This window comes from Engraulis encrasicolus, chromosome 15, assembly GCF_034702125.1.
Source record: "Engraulis encrasicolus isolate BLACKSEA-1 chromosome 15, IST_EnEncr_1.0, whole genome shotgun sequence".
Lineage (NCBI taxonomy): Eukaryota > Metazoa > Chordata > Actinopteri > Clupeiformes > Engraulidae > Engraulis > Engraulis encrasicolus.
Window position 1 is genome coordinate 29,745,349 of NC_085871.1, and position 19,968 is coordinate 29,765,316.

General features: G+C 43.5%; 2 protein-coding genes across 2 annotated transcripts in view; one reads left to right on the forward strand and one right to left on the reverse strand.

The window, feature by feature from the left end:
• Positions 1 to 8,387, reverse strand: part of cdnf (cerebral dopamine neurotrophic factor) — a 9,250-nt gene extending 863 nt beyond the window's left edge. The window contains exons 1-3 of the mRNA XM_063217989.1: positions 8,229 to 8,387; positions 7,515 to 7,642; positions 7,028 to 7,169 (exon numbers count right to left, since the gene is read on the reverse strand). Of these exons, the coding sequence (XP_063074059.1) occupies positions 7,028 to 7,169; positions 7,515 to 7,642; positions 8,229 to 8,307 (349 nt within the window). The 5' untranslated portion in view covers positions 8,308 to 8,387. The remainder of the gene's footprint in view (positions 1 to 7,027; positions 7,170 to 7,514; positions 7,643 to 8,228) is intronic.
• Positions 8,388 to 8,536: 149 nt separating this feature from the next.
• hspa14 (heat shock protein 14) lies at positions 8,537 to 15,921 on the forward strand. Its single transcript, XM_063217990.1, has 14 exons — positions 8,537 to 8,638; positions 8,924 to 9,004; positions 9,279 to 9,361; positions 9,483 to 9,531; positions 9,669 to 9,774; positions 9,976 to 10,066; positions 10,553 to 10,657; positions 10,995 to 11,156; positions 12,105 to 12,260; positions 12,755 to 12,857; positions 13,433 to 13,648; positions 14,362 to 14,511; positions 15,273 to 15,340; positions 15,612 to 15,921. The coding sequence occupies exons 1-14, from the start codon at positions 8,582 to 8,584 to the stop codon at positions 15,694 to 15,696; spliced, it is 1,512 nt and encodes a 503-aa protein (XP_063074060.1). The 5' UTR covers positions 8,537 to 8,581; the 3' UTR covers positions 15,697 to 15,921.
• The last annotated feature ends 4,047 nt before the right edge of the window (positions 15,922 to 19,968 follow it).

Below are 19,968 nucleotides of genomic sequence, written 5' to 3' on the forward strand. Positions count from 1 at the left end.
CATGCCATGGTTGTGCACAATTCTCAGTAATTTCGTACATTATCAATTGCTTTTGTCATATCACTCAAAAAGCTTTGTCACTGAATGCATGAAACTATCTCAATCTGATCTGATCAATGTAATATAAAGCCGAATTTACAACATTTCCCATCCAATCTAAACAACATTTCGCTTCAGAAAAGATCCTCAAGAGTGTACTATTCAATTGACAACATGAGAAATTGATTTGACTAGCTTGTCCATACACTATGACACAATGACTAACCATTCTGCTGGCGCTGATACGTTCATTGACACAAAAACTTGATTTTGAAAGACAAATAAGGGTTTTGAGCAACAGACTCGGTTTTGCAGGTTATCCACGGTGTTTTGCCATTTGTTAAAGCTGTTTTGAGAATGAATATTATGTTTTGCAAATTGCGAGAGAGATTCGAGAAATGTACAAAACCAATTGAGAAATACTGTAATGTTGTGAAACAGTTAGAAAACTGCACGAACCACCCCGTGGTCATCTGTAGTGTTGCTCTCTCCCACCACATGGGATATCAAAGCTGGTCAAGGTCTGCATTAAAAGTTTACGCTTACATTAATGCCAACAAATGGCAAATACAGTGATTTTGAAGAGGTATTTTCCAATGCCGATGAAGTCAAAATGTTCGTAGATCGCTTCTTTCCATGTCCCAACAGCTTATCTTCATGTTCATTCGTTGTAACTTCACGTAGTTTAACATAACATTCTTAAAATTACTTTTAAATAAGACACCCAACAATTCAATGGTGTTTCTCCTGCGCTTTCCCCAAAATGAATATGACAGGCGCCTGATTTTGGTGAAAGTGTGAGAAATGCGCATATTAGAGCCCTGCACTCCTGCGGGAGTCCCGCGGGACTCGCGGGACCCCAAGCAAAGCAGTGCGGCGCGGGACAAATATTGAAAGCTCATTGCGGGTGCGGGCGGCGGGAGCGGTGATAAGCGGCAGTCCCGCGAACTAAAAACGTGTTTTAAAATGTAAAATAAAGTCATAAATTATCAGTCTATGTCTATCATTTATATATATCACAATGTGCTGGATATTGTGTTTGGTAGCCTTTCTATTCATAAAAACATTTTGGAATATATTTGCGGATGTGTGATCTCGCATATCCGATTCTGTTCTGCTCTTCCGCTCTGCTCTCCGATCATGGCAGAAGAGCAGAGCTCCTCTAGTGAAACAACACATAATGCTTCAGAAGTAAGTGCTGGTCTAAAGAGAGGAACATTCACCGTGAAAAAAAACTTAAGTTTTGAAATCAGATATTTGGAAGTCATTCTCACTCGTGTATGACGCAGAAGGAAATCAGCTTCCCTTTGCCTGTTGTGAGAAGTGCCAAAAGGTTCTCACATACAGCGGGCACAAATCAGGTACATCGGGCCTGAATCGTCATGTCTGTACTGTTTTAAAAGGACAACAATTGTTGGAATTCAGAGGGAACAAAGCAAAAGTGTCAGAGGCTTTGAAGGAAAAGACAGTGGAGAAATGCGTTGATTTCGTTGCCGCAGACCTCCGTCCATATGACAGCATCGATGGTCGTGGACTAGTTCAGTTAGCGCAACACTTGGTTGACACAGCAGCCAGCATAGACAAATTTGACGTGCGAGACATATTGCCCCATCCAACCACTGTGTCACACCATGTTGAAGAAAGGGCACTCAAATTTAGGAGAGCTGTCGTAGATGACATAAAAGAGACCATTGGGAAATACGGGTGTGCTGTTACAACTGATGTTTGGACTGAAACGTATGGAAAAACATCTTTCCTCTCGGCCACTCTGCATTACATCAATTCAGACTACAAACTACAGTCCAGGGTGTTATTTTCTGCTCCGTTTGATGTGGGAACCTCCAAGACGGGAGAAAATATCTGTTCTCTTTTATTCCTGAATTTAAGAGCCTTCGGAATTGACTGCACAGTCTTGGGGGGAAAGATTGTGTTCGTGACAGACAGAGGTGCGAATATGGTGGCCTCCTTACGAGGATTCAAAAGGCTAAACTGCAGTGCCCATGTACTGAATTCAGTCGTCTCGCATGCCCTGTCCCCTGCTGTGATGAGCGAAGTCCCTGACGCAAGTCAGCTGATCAGCAACACGAAGAAGCTCGTCAGCTATTTTAAACACTCGGGGTTGCAAGTCAAGCTGACAAAGTCGCTCAAACAGTCAGTGGATACGAGATGGAATTCAACTGTGAATATACTGGATTCTATCTCACAGCAGTATGACGAGGTCACAGCAGTTCTACTCGAAAATAACCAATACGTCAAAATAAGCTGCATCAATAAACAGGCCCTTACATCCCTGGTGGCGTTTCTCAAACCATTCAAAGACGCAACGAACGACCTGGAGTCTGACAATACGGCATTAAGTGCTGCGCTTGTTCTGCCATGGTCCGTGAAGTTAAGGGACCACTGTGAAGTGTCCAAGGCCGACCCCCTACTCAGTGCCATCACATCTGCGTGTGCGCAACGCTTAGACGCACCGCTGTCTCTAAGTCACCTTGTCCCAAACGGAATTGACATGCTCTATAAAGTAGCGACTTTCCTTACTCCAAAGCTGCGTCATCTGAGGATGATCGATGCAAGTGAACGACAGCACGTGATGGAAGCTGTCAAAGAGATGAGCGCAGACTTGGGGTTTGATCTCCAAACTGATGAAAGCGCGGAGCCACCTCCACCTAAAAAGGTCACTTTCCGTGACTTCGAGGAATGGGAGGATGTCGGTACCACGGGTGCTGAATCGAAGACTTAAGACATGGAGATTGATGACTATCTCAGAGTCAAACTTATTGGATTCGAATCACACCAATCTGAAGAATTCCTGCTGTGGTCTAAAAAACACTGCTATGACTTCCCCACACTTGCCAAACTGGCACGGCATGTACTGGCCATCCCAGGATCCAGCGCACCATCCGAGCGCGCATTCAGCATTTGCGGTCGCATATTGGAGGAAAGGCGCAGCATGTTGAAGCCCTCAACAGTGAATAATTTGCTGTTTCTCCATGGCTGTGCAAAGAACCTGATTACCTAATCGATATGCCTAGTTGTTTCTTGAATTAAACAGTCTTCTATTTGACATGCAAGCCTGCCCACATTTTAAGCAATGTTCTCTTTTTCTTATTCATACAAAAACCGCGCTCGCTGGAGACTTAAGCCCAACTAGTTTCGAAATATGCAGATGTTTTAAATAGTGACGGCTATGTAGCCAACTGTTGGTTTTTTTTTGTTATATGACGAGCTTCCGTCAACGCCATTCAGGGCTGTGTTTTGTTGTAACATAATGCTGGGTTAGCCAAATGTTTTGCTGAAAAACAAATATATATTTTTTTTAGGGGTGGGCATAGATTAATTTTTTTAATCTAGATTAATCTCACTGTAATTATGAAATTAATCTAGATTAATCTAGATTAATCTATATCAAAATGGCTCATTCAGAATAGGCACGCTAGCAAAATAATGCCGAAAAAAACCTTCGGGTTTCTTAAGACAGATGGCGCATTAGACCAGAGCTCATCTTTTTTTTCCAAAATGCATCTCATCTTCAAAAAATGGTTATGTTGATACTTGGTGATGAAAAAAATCACTGCAATATGTGGAAAGTGTGTCCAATATATTAGGAAGCATTTACAGTTATAAGATGCTGAAATTTCAAAATGAACAGCGCTATACATTGTAGAGGCAAATACAGATAAATCTATCAAACATTTAGGCTACAACAAAATTACCTCAACAATTCAACATCTCTAATGGAGAGAGAGAGAGAGAGAGAGAGAGAGAGAGAGAGAGAGAGAGAGAGAGAGAGAGAGAGAGAGAGAGAATCTGCCACTGACTGTTAAAAAGAGCAGCGGCTCCTTTAAGAGAGGGAGGAGCTCTGCGCGGCACAGCAGCCCACAGCAGAGCCAGGCTACTCGCTATCTAGAACCTGCAGCACTGGAACACGGCGATTTGGCCTAGTAAACCTGACAATTGTTTTCAGAGTCAGAACGCCAGAGGAGTTACAACTCGAAATGAATTCAGTTGGCAAAAAAAAACAAGCGCGACAACCGCGAGGATTATTACCGTTGACATGAGAATATCTCACTGAGTCGCAAATGTGCGCGATTGCAACACAAACATTCAGTGAGAGTAGATATTGACAATTTCAGTTTGACAATCTTCAAAATGCATCACACGGAATGTTTTGCAATTATGGCACAGGCAAGATTTCTGGAAGTTGTTTAGGCTATGTGTTCCATGCAATGCATGAGGAAATGTAGGCTATGTCGGGCTGGTAGCCTACTCACACACAATAATGTCTCTCTATGTTCACCTTAAACAATAACGTCTCTTAAGTCTACCACTTATGAAAAAGCTTTCAAACAGCACCTACCACGGCAGAGGGATTAATGTTTTCAGCATGCAAACACTTCATATTTAGTAGGTCTGCTGAAGCAGCAGGTGGAGAGGAGAAACGACTGGAGCGCAGTCTGAAAGCGTCTGTCAATTAAACGCTATGGTGACGTGCATACCCAAATTCCAAACCTATATTTTGAGAATAGATTAACGTGCGATATTTTCTTTATCGCGCGACAAGAGTCTCACATTATCGCAGCACGTTAACGCCGATAACGGCCCACCACTAATTTTTTTATATTATAAAATTCCAGTTTTCTATTTGACATGCAAGGCTGCCCACGTTTTAGGCAATGTTCTCTTTTTCTTATTCATACAAAATCGTGCGCGCTGGAGACTCAAGCCCAACTAGTTTCGAAATATGCAGACGTTTAAATAGTGATGGCTATGTAGCCAACTGTTGTTGTTTTTGTTATATGAGGAGCGTCCATCAACGCCATTCAGGACTGTGTTTTGTATAACATAATGCTGGGTTAGCCAAATGTTTTGCTGAAAAATAAATATAAAATTTCCACTTGGACTTAAATGCTTGTCTACTGTTTTCTCCTTCAAATGGTCTCGTCATTATCATTAATATTGCTAGTAGGCTAGTACTACTACTGCTATTACTATTATTATTCAATTATTAGACTATATCATATTTTTATTATTATATACATTGGCAAAGGCAACAACCACTTTCTCCTGCTTAAAACGACGGAAAAGGTTCAATATCGCGATCCATCGCTCCTTTTATTCAGGAGATGCACCACGGGGGACAGGCCATGGCTAGCCAATAATAATTATTAGGATTACATGTTACATTGTCAATATTCTGGATTCAGAAAAGGCAGGGTAATATTTTTTTCCATTTCACTTGTTTGCATCAATTGTAACGTGAGCTGTCAACAGCTATTATGGTCAAATGCACTGGAGGGGTGGGGCTCCATCATACAGTGTTTAAAATGATTAATTTTAACTTATTAAACTTTTATTTCATATGTGAACGTGATGATGAGTGGCATATAAGATTATGCACAATGTATTATTCTTAATATCCTCAGTAGATTTTGGTAGGTTTGTTGAGTATTGCTGTGATGGAGCTGTATTGCAGCTCGTGCCACCTAAAGTGTGTCATGTACTATACGGCTAAGAATCGGCCAGTAATGTGGTCAGCTAAGCACAGCGTGTTTAATTTCTCAAACTAATGACACGAATTGCCTTGAGCAGTAGGCCAACGTCGGAATCATGCGGGAATCGCGGGCGGGAGCGGGACAACTATTACAAGTGCGGGCGGGAGCGGGACTGAAAATCATAATTATTTGCGGGAGCGGGCGGGAGCGGGCGGGAGCGGGACTGAACACTGCGGGAGCGGGCGGGCGCGGGACTGGAAAATCTGTCCCGCGCAGGCCTCTACTATACGGTTAAGAATCGGCCAGTAATGTGGTCAGCTAAGCACAGCGTGTTTAATTTCTCAAACTAATGACACGAATTGCCTTGAGCAGTAGGCCAACGTCGGAATCATGCGGGAATCATGCGGGAATCGCGGGCGGGAGCGGGACAAACTATTACAAGTGCGGGCCGGAGCGGGACTGAAAATCATAATTATTTGTGGGAGCGGGACTGAACACTGCGGGAGCGGGCGCGCGCGCGCAGGCCTCTAGTGCATATGTCCAACTTAAGACAATGGGAGCTATAGAATTTTACACTGAAATTCTTGAATTACTGGGGAAATCCGTACTCCCTAAAGGGTTAAGGTTGTTCATTGTATCCTGGGCGATGGTGCCTCAAATTGCAGAGAGGCCTTTTTGGCAAATAGAGGGTTGCAGGTTCGGACCTCACTGACCCCATTGATGTGTCCTTGAGCAAGATACTTAACCCCAAATTGCCTCTGGTGGCAGGGTGGTACCTGGTGTGTGAATGGGTAAACGTGAGGCATACAATGTAAAGCGTTTTCAGTGCTCAAAGGAGTGAACACAGAGAGAGTTTAGATTGAGAGGGGACATATGGCGGCCATCTTGGTGACGCCTTCGGAGTGCTATTTCGCGATTAAGTAGACCAGATCTGAGAGTCAATGGGAAAAATAAATGGGGAAACTGAGTATAGGACGGAGGGGAACCCAGCGGTTGTGAAACCCATATGGTTGAAACGACCGTGAAAAACTGATCAATCTAGACTACTTGGTTGTGTCATACGAGTCAAAATAAAGCTTTTTAAGCCACTTTTCTCACGTTTTTTTTGACAGAGCGCAGGCGCAGTAGTTCCATAACGGCACGAGAGCAACGGCTTTTCACAACTGAGCATGTGCATAATTTTGCGTGCGCCGATGCAGCCAGATGATTGGATCACTGGCAACGCAGCTCAGCAGGCACATTGGCTCTTGTTACCAGAAAGGCGGGAGATGTGCGGGTAGACGCCATATTTGCGTTACGAATCTTCACCGTTAATTTCTATGTACCTGCCCTATCTCCCCTTACTAGAATATTTCTGGTGAACAGTCGCTAATATATAAATGCAGTCTATTTACCATACCATATCACACAAACATCATATAATGACATAATTATGAATATAAGCAGCTATTTTTTTTTTTTTTTTAACTTTTTAGGAAAGTTTTGTGTCATCATACCGTATCTCAGCTCACAGATCTGACTGTCTCTCTTCTGCAGCCTCTCGCAGATCTTAGTGGGCGGGACATGGTTACTTAGGGGGCGTGTCACTTCCCCTGTCACTCTGGCTGCAGCATCAGTGGATGCTCCCAGGTAGTAGCACTAGGAGGTGAGAATTGGATGTTATAACATAGCTATTATTATGTATGCAATAGAGATATTACAACAGTGTTATTATGATTAGTGTGTGTGTGTGTGTGTGTGTGTGTGTGTGTGTGTGTGTGTGTGTGTGTGTGTGTGTGTGTGTGTGTGTGTGTGTGTGTGTGTGTGTGTAAGTGTGTGTAAGTGCTTGCATAAGCATGTGCGTGCGCATGTCTGTGTGAAACAATATGAGAGAATAAAGTCATTACATCCCATTTCGCAGAACAAGTGTGTGTGTGTGTGTGTGTGTGTGTGTGTGTGTGTGTGTGTGTGTGTGTGTGTGTGTGTGTGTGTGGGTGTTCTCACCAGGCGGCTGTCTTTCCCCGTGGCCCTAGCGCAGGCCTCCGTGAGGCTCTCCTCCACTAGAGCATTGCTCAGCTCTGAGTGTGCGTCAACCAGAGATTTATACAGCCGCTCTAGAAAACTCACACAAACTTCAGATGCGCACACACAGACACACACCCGCATGCGTACGCCCGCACAGTCACACACACACACACACACACACACACACACACACACACACACACACACACACACACCCTATTAGTCTAATGAAGCAATATTAGAAACATAGAAAACATAGAAAACAATATTTTCATATAGCTATAGGCATAAGGGGCAGTTAATAAAAAGAAAGGCCAGTAGTCACGTTTTAGGCTACGCATAGAGCCTAGTTGTTTTTTTCATCATGGCTTGATCATGATGCTCCTGCCCAAGTTTAGGCTAATAGGACCTTCAGTAGCCTAAATCTTGAACACACTTGCATTTCTGAATTTTAGTGCCACAGGTGGACTCTGTAATATTGCTTTATCATTCAATCTGAATAAGGCTGCGTTGTTGGCTACTCTAGATGAATGAATACACAACTGGCGGTGGTCAACCAAGAGGCAGGCTTTCTCACATTACTACTGGGGGGTCATGCAGCTACTGACAGTTCGGACATAGGACAGCACTACTGCTACTATTTTTAGATGCAGAAACTTCTCATGCGCTAAAAACCGTGCAGCCCACGCTCACCTTCGCAATCGTCGGCATCGATAAGACTAACGACAACACTCAAAACCAACACGATGTACACTACATTTGAAACGGGCATTGTGAAATTGTAATAAAACAAATCACAAGTTCCACTGTGCAGACTTCAATACCCAGTTACCCCTTGGTCCACTCTGTTGGTGTACAGGAAGAGAACGAGTTTCATTGGCTGAGAGATGAGGTCAAGACTGATTTGATTGGTCAAATGAACAGGCACTCTACATTTTGCATGCTCTCCGATTGGTGAAAGAACTAGAAAGTGACTTCTCATTGGGCAATATTGACCGGCTAGTTCCAACCTACTTCCGGTAAAATCTAGTGCATTTTAGTGAAGCATGGCTGCTATTGGGGTACATTTCGGATACACATGTGCTTGTGTAGCGATATTTAAGGTAAGTTATGGCGAACAGAAATACCCGAGTGTATACATTGTTTAACAGTATGCATAGGTAATGACCAAACATGATTTATGAAATTGGATTTTTCACTAGATGCCATGACGAAGTTCAGAGAAAGTTAGCCAAGAAGCTAACCGGCATTCATTCAAACATGACTTCAGATTCAGGACTTCAGCCAGGATCTTATGGAATTTGTGTAGTACAGGGCGTTTCGCACATTATTCTGCATTTGTCTTTGTTGTATTGTCTTACCTTTGTTGTTCTGCTTTGATCTGCAAGGATGGACGGGCTGACGTAGTTGCAAACGATGCTGGGGACCGAGTTACCCCAGCTGTGGTGGCGTACAGAGACACCGAGCAGGTACTGGGCTAGACTGTCATTTTCCTGATGATACATGTACTCTCTTAATTCCTTATGATACATCTCAACTAACTGATGTTTTCTTACGAAATATCTTATCATAATCAATGGTAATGTTGTACAAGCCAAGGTCGAGATGATAATAATTGTGCCACAGCGTCACAGGGGCCACAATCTCTTGTGGTGTGCCCACTGCCCATCACTGGCATATGTCATGCATTCCTTGTTCTGTTTGTGGAGGGCATAGATAAACAAATATACAATTTGTTTTTAGATTGTGGGAATAGCTGCCAAACAGGGAAGGATTAGGAATGCTGCCAACACTGTGGTCAAGGTGAAACAGATTCTGGGAAGGAGGTATGTGTTTGGTCTACTTGTCAAACTTGATTGGTACACCTTGTGTTGTGGGTAAGGTTATGGTAAATGTAATTCACTGCATTGATGTTGTTGGTTGTTTTGTTTTTTGTTTTGTTTGAAGTTTCGATGACCCTGAGGCAGAAGCACACAGAACGGACAGCAAATGCCCAGTAAGTTGCTCAATACAGTCATCCCTGGTTCATCCTCATTGGTAACCTCAGCCTCCTGTAAAGCAGACCTTTTAGTCTTTGTCTTGCTTGTGTTAATGGCTTCCCTTTCATAAGAGACCTTGTTATTTGGTACACAGGTAGTAAGTAAAGGGGACCTGCCCAGGTATGAAATCGACACGGGGGAGACGACGAAATACGTCTCACCCGAAGAAGTTGCCAAGTTAGTCTTCCACAAAATGAAAGGTGAGGTGCTCTCTTTTAGTGGCTCTAGTTGAATACAAGTCAGACCCCTTTCTAGCCCATTGACTGTGTGTGTGTGTGTGTGTGTGTGTGTGTGTGTGTGTGTGTGTGTGTGTGTGTGTGTGTGTGTGTGTGTGTGTGTGTGTGTGTGTGTGTGTGTGTGTGTGTGTGTGTGTGTGTGTGTGTGTGTGTGGTGCGGTGCAGAGACTGCCCAGTCAGCCCTTGGGTCAGATGTGGCGGATGCAGTCATCACTGTGCCTTTTGAGTTTGGGGACAAACAGAAGAATGCACTTAAGTATGGTCTTCTTATCTCATAAAAGTCTGTCTGCATACGAATAGCTATGGTCTTTCTTTGTACATATCAGCTTGCAAGTGCTATGCCTATGATTTGTCACCTTTTGGCCTTATCATACCTTGATGTACCGCATGTAATTTCTACTCATACTTGGAGAATATAAACAAGCAAGGTTCTGCACCTTTTCTGTCATATGTATGAAAATTATGGGGGTATTGAGAGCAGAAACTATTCAGAATGTGTATGGTCTAGTAGTCAATTTTCTGAACGTATTCATAACAGTTATGTAACCTCGTAATAATTACTATTCAAATTAAGTTATGTAAACTCCTAATCTTTTCCATTCAACTATTCTAATTCCTATTCAAACGTTAATTAACAAGATGGCTGGAGACCTACTTGTTGTCATTGTGGTAATTATCTATGTTGTGCATGTTTCCATGACTACCCTGTGTTCCCATGGTAACCCTATGTCACCCCATGCAGACAGGCGGCTGAGGATGCTGGCTTCAACGTGTTGCGTCTCATCCACGAGCCGTCGGCCGCACTGCTGGCATACGGCATTGGCCAGGACTCACCATCTGGAAAGAGGTAATGACGCTCTGAGGAATATGTCAGCCTCAGCTGGATGGTTTTGTGTACTATGTTGTACATATGGACATGTAGTTGTTGATGATGTCCCAGTGAAGGGTAAAAAAAATCTGTAGAGTGAAATAGATAGGCTGCATACAGAGGCAGTCGTGACTTTTTTTATGATGAACTTTGTGAAGTGTGGCAAATGGTGATTGACTGCTTGATGGAAATATGTCTAATATAAGCAGGGTGGCACATCTGTGAGCACAATAAAATGATTGGGTGTATTATTGACAGACTCTCTGCTGCCTCACTGTGTATGAATTGAGTGATTGACAATGTAATATGCTTTCAGTCATGCGTTGGTGTATAAGCTGGGCGGCACATCTCTGAGTGTGACTGCTCTGGAGGTCAACAGTGGCATGTATCGCGTGCTGGCCACACACACGGACCACAGCACCGGGGGAGAAAACTTCACTCTCGCATTGGCACAGTTCCTTGCCTCTGAATTCAAGAAGTATGTAATAATTAATTGGTTTTGTGTGATTGTCTGTGCACTTGTGTGTCTCTTTCTTTATCTCTCTCTTGTCTGCTTCTGCGTGGCTTCTTTTCATTGTCCTTGCTTTTTGTCTTCTGTTATCCGGTTCTCTGTGATGAACCTTGAATGCTTTTCATCCCTCATAATCTCTTTGAGCTTGTGTCTTTTCCATTGTGTGTGTTGTTGTGCAATTTGTTTGTCTTTTTTTGTCAGATTCAGAGCAATTTACAACTTTGTTCCTCTGAATATATTAGTCTGGAATTGCTCTGTTCAGTTAGCTGAGGGTGGGACCAACCCAGTGTCTTTGTGGTTGAAATTGAGTCTGCACTGCCTTGGCTCATGCTATGACCACTTTACAAGGCTATTGAAAAAGTGTGTGCGCGCGTGCGAGTGACCCAGTCCTCGCATCTTCTCTCAGGTCCTTTACGTAGGATGTGACCTGTAACTCAGTTTAGGCTGCGCAATACATCAAATTTATGTCGTGATATCAATATTGCTGTCAAACAATATCAAATTTGAGAGTTGAACAATAGTTTTGTCATTTGTCTATACTGCCAGAAGGTAGGTTACGCTTAGCACAATACATTTCCCTCCACTTGAGCCATTGCGAGCACAGAGCAGACTTGCTTACCCATCACTCATGCAGAACACCACTGTGTGTCTGTCTATGGCCCTCCACTCACACTGCTAATGGGAGGGAAGATTGTGAATTGTTAATGTCTTTCAAAGAAAGATGGTAATTTTTTTTTTTTTTTAAGTTATATCAGAGATAATCATGATATTGATTTTTTTCATAATCGAGCAGCCCTTGTGTGTGTGTGCGCATAGGTGCGTGTCCTCGGAAGTGATTGGTATTCCAGGGCTATGCTGAAGATTGTGTATCTGTGCGTGCGTGTGTGTGTAATATGTGTCTTGGCTTTCTCTCAGGTCCTTCAAGCAGGATGTCACTGGCAACGCCAGGGCCATGATGAAGCTGATGAACAGTGCGGATGTAGCCAAACATACCCTCTCCACGCTGGGCAGTGCCAACTGCTTCGTGGACTCCCTCTTTGATGGCATGGACTTTGAGTGCAACGTCTCCAGGTGAGTAACAGCGAAAAAACATGTAAGCAACCAAAGTGGTGAAGTTCGGCCAGGTGAATTTTTGGGGGGGAAGCGAACAGCCCTTCGACTGCGCTGTTAGAACCGGCTGTTAGAACCGGCTGTTCGAACACTCCGCCTCGTCCCTTATTTCCCTTGATATCGGGACACCTCGTCGGCCGTTATTCCATACGTATTTAGGGGGTACATTGGCTGGCTTATGATAAGGGCGTTGGAAGGCTTATGATGAGGTCATGGGGGTGTTGGGAGACTCAGGATGAGGGCAAGTAGGCGTTTGTTCAAAAAAGGTTGAGAACCACTGGTCTATGTGTCTATTGAATGTGATTGTGTGTGGGCAGAAATGCTTTGCAATAATTTGTATTTTGCCAATGCATGGAAGACCTTTACAAGTCAATTAATTTCATACCTGGTCAAGTGCATGTTCTCTCTGTAGAGAAGGAGGTGAGAGGTCATGTTCTCTGTCTCTCTCTCCACAGGGCGCGCTTCGAGCTCATATGCTCCTCCCTCTTCCAGAAGAGCATCCAGCCAATCAGAAGCCTCCTAGAGCAGGTTGGCCTGTCCACCAGTGACGTCAACACGGTAAGCAGAGAAACACTGGGTCCATTTCATTATCCAAACTCCTGTCCTCCTCTTGTGCTTGTGGGTATCGCGCTTCCAACGCCCTGCAAACTGTATTTTCTTCGCTATCAGCTGAGACACAACATGTTTTGGGGGACTTTTCCCCATTCAACATCCCAACAAATGAGAGCACAAGTCGGCCTTTCTACTAGCAATGTGCTTTTATTTGTGGCCATTGTCCTGTTTTTATGTTATGCCATTTTTTCCATCTGATTACCGTTCAAAAGAACAAGATTCAGTTATTAGAGCAGTCCCAAACACTGCCCATTTCCCAAATAATTTTAATTAATCTTCTGTCGAGAAACAATTCCGAGTTGGAATGTAATAGATATTGTAACATGTGCGCTTGATATCCTTAGGGCAGGAGGCCTTGTGCATGTGTGTTGATACATTATAGGCGTGCGTGCGTGCGTGCATGTCTTTGAGACACACACAGGCACAGTACTAGAATAGCATCCCAACTGGTGAGTGTACTGTACCTGTGTGCCTGTAACATCTGTCGTGTCTGTCTGCCTCATCTCCCCTACCCTCCCCAGGTGGTGCTGTGCGGTGGCTCGGCGAAGATCCCCCGGCTGCAGCAGATGCTCCAGGACCTGTTCCCCGAGGTGGCCCTGCTCAGCTCCATCGCCCCAGACGAGGTGGTGCCCGTCGGGGCAGCCCTGCAGGCCGGCATCCTGGTGGGCAAGGACGGCCCGCCCCTGGGGGAGGACTGCATCTCTGTCGACTGCTGTGCCAAGGACATCTCCGTGAAGGTAGGTGTGTGTGTGTGTGTGTGCGTGTGCATGCGTGCGTGTGGTATTCAGGCATGTATGCACTCGTTCAGTATCAAGTAGTACAGTAGAGGAGATGCTTTTTATATAACTCGTGAAGGAAATCTAGGTGTTCAACATAACACACACACACAAGGCTGGCAGGGGAGGTAGTCGTTTATTGTTTATAATGTTACAACCATTCGGGAGGTGATTTTCGGTGGTACCCACTGCCTGCATTTGTGTCTTGTGTTGTTCATATGCATTCTCGTACTGTATGTCTTGTCTTCTTTTAGGGCTTCAGGCCGAACAGAGCCGGAGCCCGTGCCCGCGCCAGTTACGTTCGGCACTCAAGTGCTTATCTGCGAACCATACCAGGCTCTGAACTTTTTCCGCACGTGACTGTGTTACCCGGATGAACCGGCTGACGGCCACGCCGTCGTCATGGTTCGCTGAGAAAAACCTAGTATTTTGCGGTTCGCACAGTGAACCAATTTTCTAGTTCGCGAACGCTGAAGTCTGTGAGCTGAACACGACGGTAGGTTCGCGATTAGGTGCGGCAACGGGCACCGGCACGGTTCTCAGTCGGCCTGAATGCGCTATTTGAGAAGAGGTGGTGATGGTTGTATTCCTCTGGAACCCCACTGCCTGCCGGGACACGTGTGTGTTGTATGTGTGTAATATTGTTTTGTCCACGTGTCTTGTCCTCTTCTCAGGAGGTGGATGAGAGTGGAGAAGAGGTGATGACGGTGGTGCTCCCCTCTGGAACACCGCTGCCTGCCCGCCGCCAACACACGCTACACGGACCGGGCAACCTCGCCTCCCTGTGTGTAGAACTCTACCAGGCACAGCAGTGTCTAGCTAAGGTAACAGGCACGCACGCACGCACACACACACACACACACACACACACACACACACACACACACACACACACACACACACACACACACACACACACACACCCTGCAGTGACTTGGTCTAAGGTGGGACAGACTCACTACAGGGGCCGGGGCTACCTGGCCTCCCTTCTGTACAGCTCTACCAGGCTCAACAGTGTTTAGCCAGAGAATCGTATATGAGAGGGAGATGCATCAGGCGGGTTCTTTACCGGTATCCATGTGTTGTCGGGTGAACGCCCCTTTAGGAGACCTTCGATTCGGGAGTCCCCTTAGCGCTGTAGATGGCGGTAGCGCATCTCTTGTGCAAACGCCGCAAAAAGAGAAGGAGGGACAACGGCCCTTTAGGAGATCGAATTTTGAGCACACTCCTTTGCATTGGATCGGCGGGTTTTAACATATCTTTCTCTCTAATACGATTTTTGGTTTAGCTATTGTAACGCACGCGCACACCCATGCACACTACAGAGCACTGGCAACCTGGCTTACCTAGAAGAACTACACGATGCTCAGCGGTGCCTCACTATGGAAAGCGTATACACACACACACACACACACACACACACCGCTGTACTTGCACGGGTCTGTTTTGTTACAAAGAGCGTGTTTTAAACAGTTGTGTTTTTTTAATACAGTACAGTACATTTTTGCATCCGTTTGTATACCTGCATGTCATGTCTTGTAAGTGTACAGATTGTTAATTGACTCACTGTCATCATTTATTGCAGATTGTTCTGAAAGACCTCGAGCCCAAGGAGGAGAATCATGATGTTGTGACCGTCATTACTATGAAAAGGTACAAGACGCCGGTCACTGTCTCAAGAGTTGACTAATAAATGGATTCTAATTATGACTTTTCACTATGAAAAAGTAGAGAAGTAGAATTTACAGAACGAAGAGTGATGGCTATGAATGTTAAGCGTCACTGTTGCATATTTGTCATTTGTTCAACACAGGAGCCTTAAGTGGTTGATTGGTTTGGTAAGTATTGTGTCACAGAAACATTGCTTGTAAACTTGAGATGCATTGCCTGACGAGGTGTGTGTGTGTCTGTTTGTGTTTTGCAGGGATGGCTCATTACACGTGACCTGCACGGAGCAGCTCAGTGGCCGGTCGGAGGCGGTTACCATAGCAGTGGCAGCCGCATCGTAAACATTGTCACGACAACGCTTTGGTCTCTATGGAGACACTTGCCCACCCTGTACTCCGACACGCCCAGCAAGTCCATGTCATTACTGTAATGGAGAGGAGGAGGAAAAGAAACAACAAATTTAATGGAACATTTTAAAATAACTTGACACCTTCAATTAATCCATGAGTTCAGTGCTTCTGTTTTTGTTGGTTATTTTTCAATAAACGGTGTATATATGTATGAAAGCAAGTAGTTGCAGTGAATGTTCCTTGTTTGGGTACTTTTACATAAAAGTGAACATCTGATTTGATGTAAATCTACGAGCTTGATCATTCAGTTTCCCCCTGTGTTCAGTAACAGCAGGTGTCCCTCTGTGCCGGAAGTTACTCTCGTTTCTCGGGGGTTATACCGTAGCTACATGCTGTATTATGTTTACATTTTCTGGTGCATGATGCATCCTGGTACAGCAAATATCTCAGAAGAGTGGGGGAGGGGGAGGGGCTTGGCACCTGCAGGTGTACAGAAACTCACTGCTGTGTACACAATGTAGCCATGTAGCGCCAAACCAAGGCATACAGTGAACAGCAATAATGAGTACACCCCTTTTTGAAAAGTAACCCTTTCAATAATATCTCAAACACAAAATCTATTCCCATAATATGGATAATACAATACTATGTTTAATACAATATCTCTTGATTGTACAACATAAAAATAAGGTTTATAATATAACGTATAGGCTATTAGATATTTTTCAGGTTTTTTTTTTTGCGAATTTGGGATGTGCAGAAATTAGTACTCCCCAATGAGTGTCTCAGAGGAAAGCTACGGTTTAATCAGTCTCAGAGTTTTAAAGACTCATTTCACAGTTTTCGATCAAACAGTTGGCTATAAAACATTTAGCAGAGCAAACCCCTTCCCTTTATCAGTCAAAAAACTATCTACTGTGGTCCAAAATTTTAGGACGGATGGATCTGCAACTGTCTTGCAGAAATGTCCAGGTGGACCACAGACTTGAACAACTCAGGAGGAGCATCTTTTGACGAGAAGGGTAGAAGGTTGTTATGCAACCACAGTTATTAGTAGAAATATAAACTGAGGTGATCCTTTCCCATGACCCAATATGCCACACATGGTTAGGAATGTCATATGTGGGTGTCGTCTACCAAAGAAGCCTCTCCTATAGGCCTACAGCCCAGTTACAAAAAAATCCCTCCAAGAATTTGCCATTTTTTATTTTGTGACAAAACTGAAGGCTAATGGGACTCTACCCTCTGAAATCACGATCCCAAGATCAATCTTTTTAAAACTGATACCATCAAAACTGTATGGTGTTAGTGATAAAGAAAAATACAAGGGTGTGCCTAAAATGAAACATGGTAAGGATACAGCTCTTATATGGTAATGGGGCTGCATGAGTGCTCTTGTTTTTTTTAGAGCTGTTTTCATTGATGTGCTCATGAATACATAGATGTAACTGCCTTACGAATAATGAATCTGTTACCATTACTCATTGCCCTTAATTGCGTTCTTTAATTGTGTTTCTTTTCATTGTGTTCTTTTCCAAATTGACAATGACCCTTAACACAAACATATGGTCAATGCTGAGTGATTCAGTAAGACATCTGATCTGAACTCATTCGAACACAAATAAGGAGTTTCGAAGAGACAAACTGGGCATCAGTCTAGGGTGTACCTCACTTTTGCACCACCGTAATTTCACAAAAAATACATTTACATTTTGGAGATAACTTGAGAGTTTACTGAAATATTGTTCAAAATATTACTTTTCAAATGTGTTGTACAAAAGTGTATTGGAAGTTACACAACGCTAGGGATGCAAATTATCGATTAATTCATTAATCGTTATTTGATTGCCTTATCGATCGACTTACGATAACTGATAAGCTGCATTTTCCCCAGAAAATCTCAATGTTTCTCAAATAAAACCACTAAATCTAAATATTAAATAAAAAAAATAAGATAAATACTACATTTAAATTAATTCTATTTAAATGCTTTAATCCAAAGGTGATTTATATATTCCCACTATTAACACACACTCTTCACATGCCCATTTCACCTTGGTCTCTTGTCAGTTGAATTGGCTATTAATTGCGATTCATGCTTTTTAAACGATTAGTCATTTGCATCCCTACGAAACGCCAAGTTGTAATTGATGGTTGAAAACACCAAGGTTGAAAAACAGTTGAGGTTTTTTTTTTTTTTTAAACTCCAGATTTCCATCACACATTTGCACACTCCGGAGACACATTGTTTTAAAAGAGTTTAATAGAACATACCTATGGTAACTGCCAAAGGTTCTATACAAAATTAACTCAAATTTTCACAATATTAACATACAGTAAGTAAATCTCTGAAAATACTGTAAATCTCTTTCAATTGCACTTCAGTAGCATTAACACAGAACATGCCATCTTTTAAATGCCAAAGGCAACAAGGTGATGGCTGCTTTGAGGTAAGTAAGGCAAAGTGCACAAGAACCTGGATGTTATGGGAATGATCTCAATACATTTAAAAATGTTACACCCTCTCTTCAAACTAAAATCAAATTGCATTATCCAGCAGAAATGACAGCATGAACTATCTGTCAACCAGGGATAGAAGAGGTTTGAGATCGTGTTGGATAAACATTATATCCTCATGAAATAGATCCCTATGAAGAAAATAACTGAGCCAAATGGAACAGATAAAGACAAGCAAAAAGTGTTGACTAGATCAGTGGTTCCCAACCTATGGGTCGGGACCCACCTTATGGGTCGCCAAAGATCCACAGGGGGTCGCGGAGCCCTCTTGATTTTAATGGGTTTCATTTTAAATATATATAGCCCATGCTGAATAAAAGACAAAGCATTTAACTAATAAATGCATAGAAGCAACACATTGTAAGTGCTACTTTAAACATTTATTCTATATTTGACCAAAGACGAATTGAGGAATAAAATAACTAAAATGAATTTTCGCAGGAAACAGAGGGCATCTTGTGACACGCATCTCGCGTGGTTGGGTCACCAAAGATTACAATAGTAAAAACATGGGTCCCTTAAGAAAAAGGTTGGGAACCACTGGACTAGATCATGGCATGGCAACATCTCTGTTAAGTGTTGCATCTGCTTCTGCTGCAGTTCCTTTCAGCTCATGAAAGGCCACAGCTTCTTAAGAGCAGTTATGTCATGTGTCCAACGCATTGAACAGTCATAGTCAACAGAATCTGTGTGTGTGTGTGTGTGTGTGTGTGTGTGTGTGTGTGTGTGTGTGTGTGTGTGTGTGTGTGTGTGTGTGTGTGTGTGTGTGTGTGTGTGTGTGTGTGTGTGTGTGTGTGTGTGTGTGTGTGTGTGTGTGTGTGGGTGTTCTCACCAGGCGGCTGAGCATTGCTCAGCTCTGAGTGTGCGTCAACCAGAGATTTATACAGCCGCTCTAGAAAACTCACACAAACTGTGTGTGTGTGTGTGTGTGTGTGTGTGTGGTTATTTCATGTACTGAAAGCACTGATCTATCATTCTCCACCAAGTAGACATTTCATATGCTCTCAGCAATGATTGTGAGTATCATTTGTATAGCAAAGCCTCAAAGCTGAATAGTAAAAAAAAGGATGGGTGTACAGTGTACAGTATGATCACTTGAATGGACTGAAACGAACACGGTGTGATTGTGAAAGGGGGCATAGATATATTTTGACAACATTGAATGGAATGGGGAAAAAAAGAAGTTGTATTCATGATGCTTGTGTAGCAGGCCAGAAGTAACAGGAAGAAAAGATCATGTGAATGTACTGGAAGAAACAGGTGTTTCCCTGTGTGTGTGTGTGTGTGTGTGTGTGTGTGTGTGTGTGTGTGTGTGTGTGTGTGTGTGTGTGTGTGTGTGTGTGTGTGTGTGTGTGTGTGTGTGTGTGTGTGTGTGTGTGTGTGCGCGCGTGTTTACTAGTTGTAGGCTTCAAAAGGGGGTATGGACGCAAGATAACATCAATGGAATGCAATAAACACAGGTGTGCGTGCACCACGCACTTCAGTGCCATTGTGCATGGCGAATGCACGCAAGTTATATGTACTGCGTCAGTTGCTATGGGTCTGAGCCCTGAGTTCTTCTCTTAGGGAAGAGATATAGAAGTGTGTGTATGTGTATGTGCGTGTGTGTGTTTGTGTTGTCAGTTGTACAGTCTCAGACAACCCGAGATGCCTCTACTAAAGAATATTCATAAGTGTGTGTGTGCCTGTGTGTGTACAGACTCAGACTGATCCCTGGCTGCCTCTAACAAACAGCTCCTCGTGTGT

Coding starts and splice junctions, on each gene's coding strand:
- hspa14 (XM_063217990.1), top strand. CDS start 8,582: ATGGCTGCTATTGGGGTACATTTCGGATACACATGTGCTTGTGTAGCG. Junction 10,658..10,994: donor GACTCACCATCTGGAAAGAG/GTAATGACGCTC, acceptor ATATGCTTTCAG/TCATGCGTTGGTGTATAAGC. Junction 11,157..12,104: donor CTTGCCTCTGAATTCAAGAA/GTATGTAATAAT, acceptor GCTTTCTCTCAG/GTCCTTCAAGCAGGATGTCA.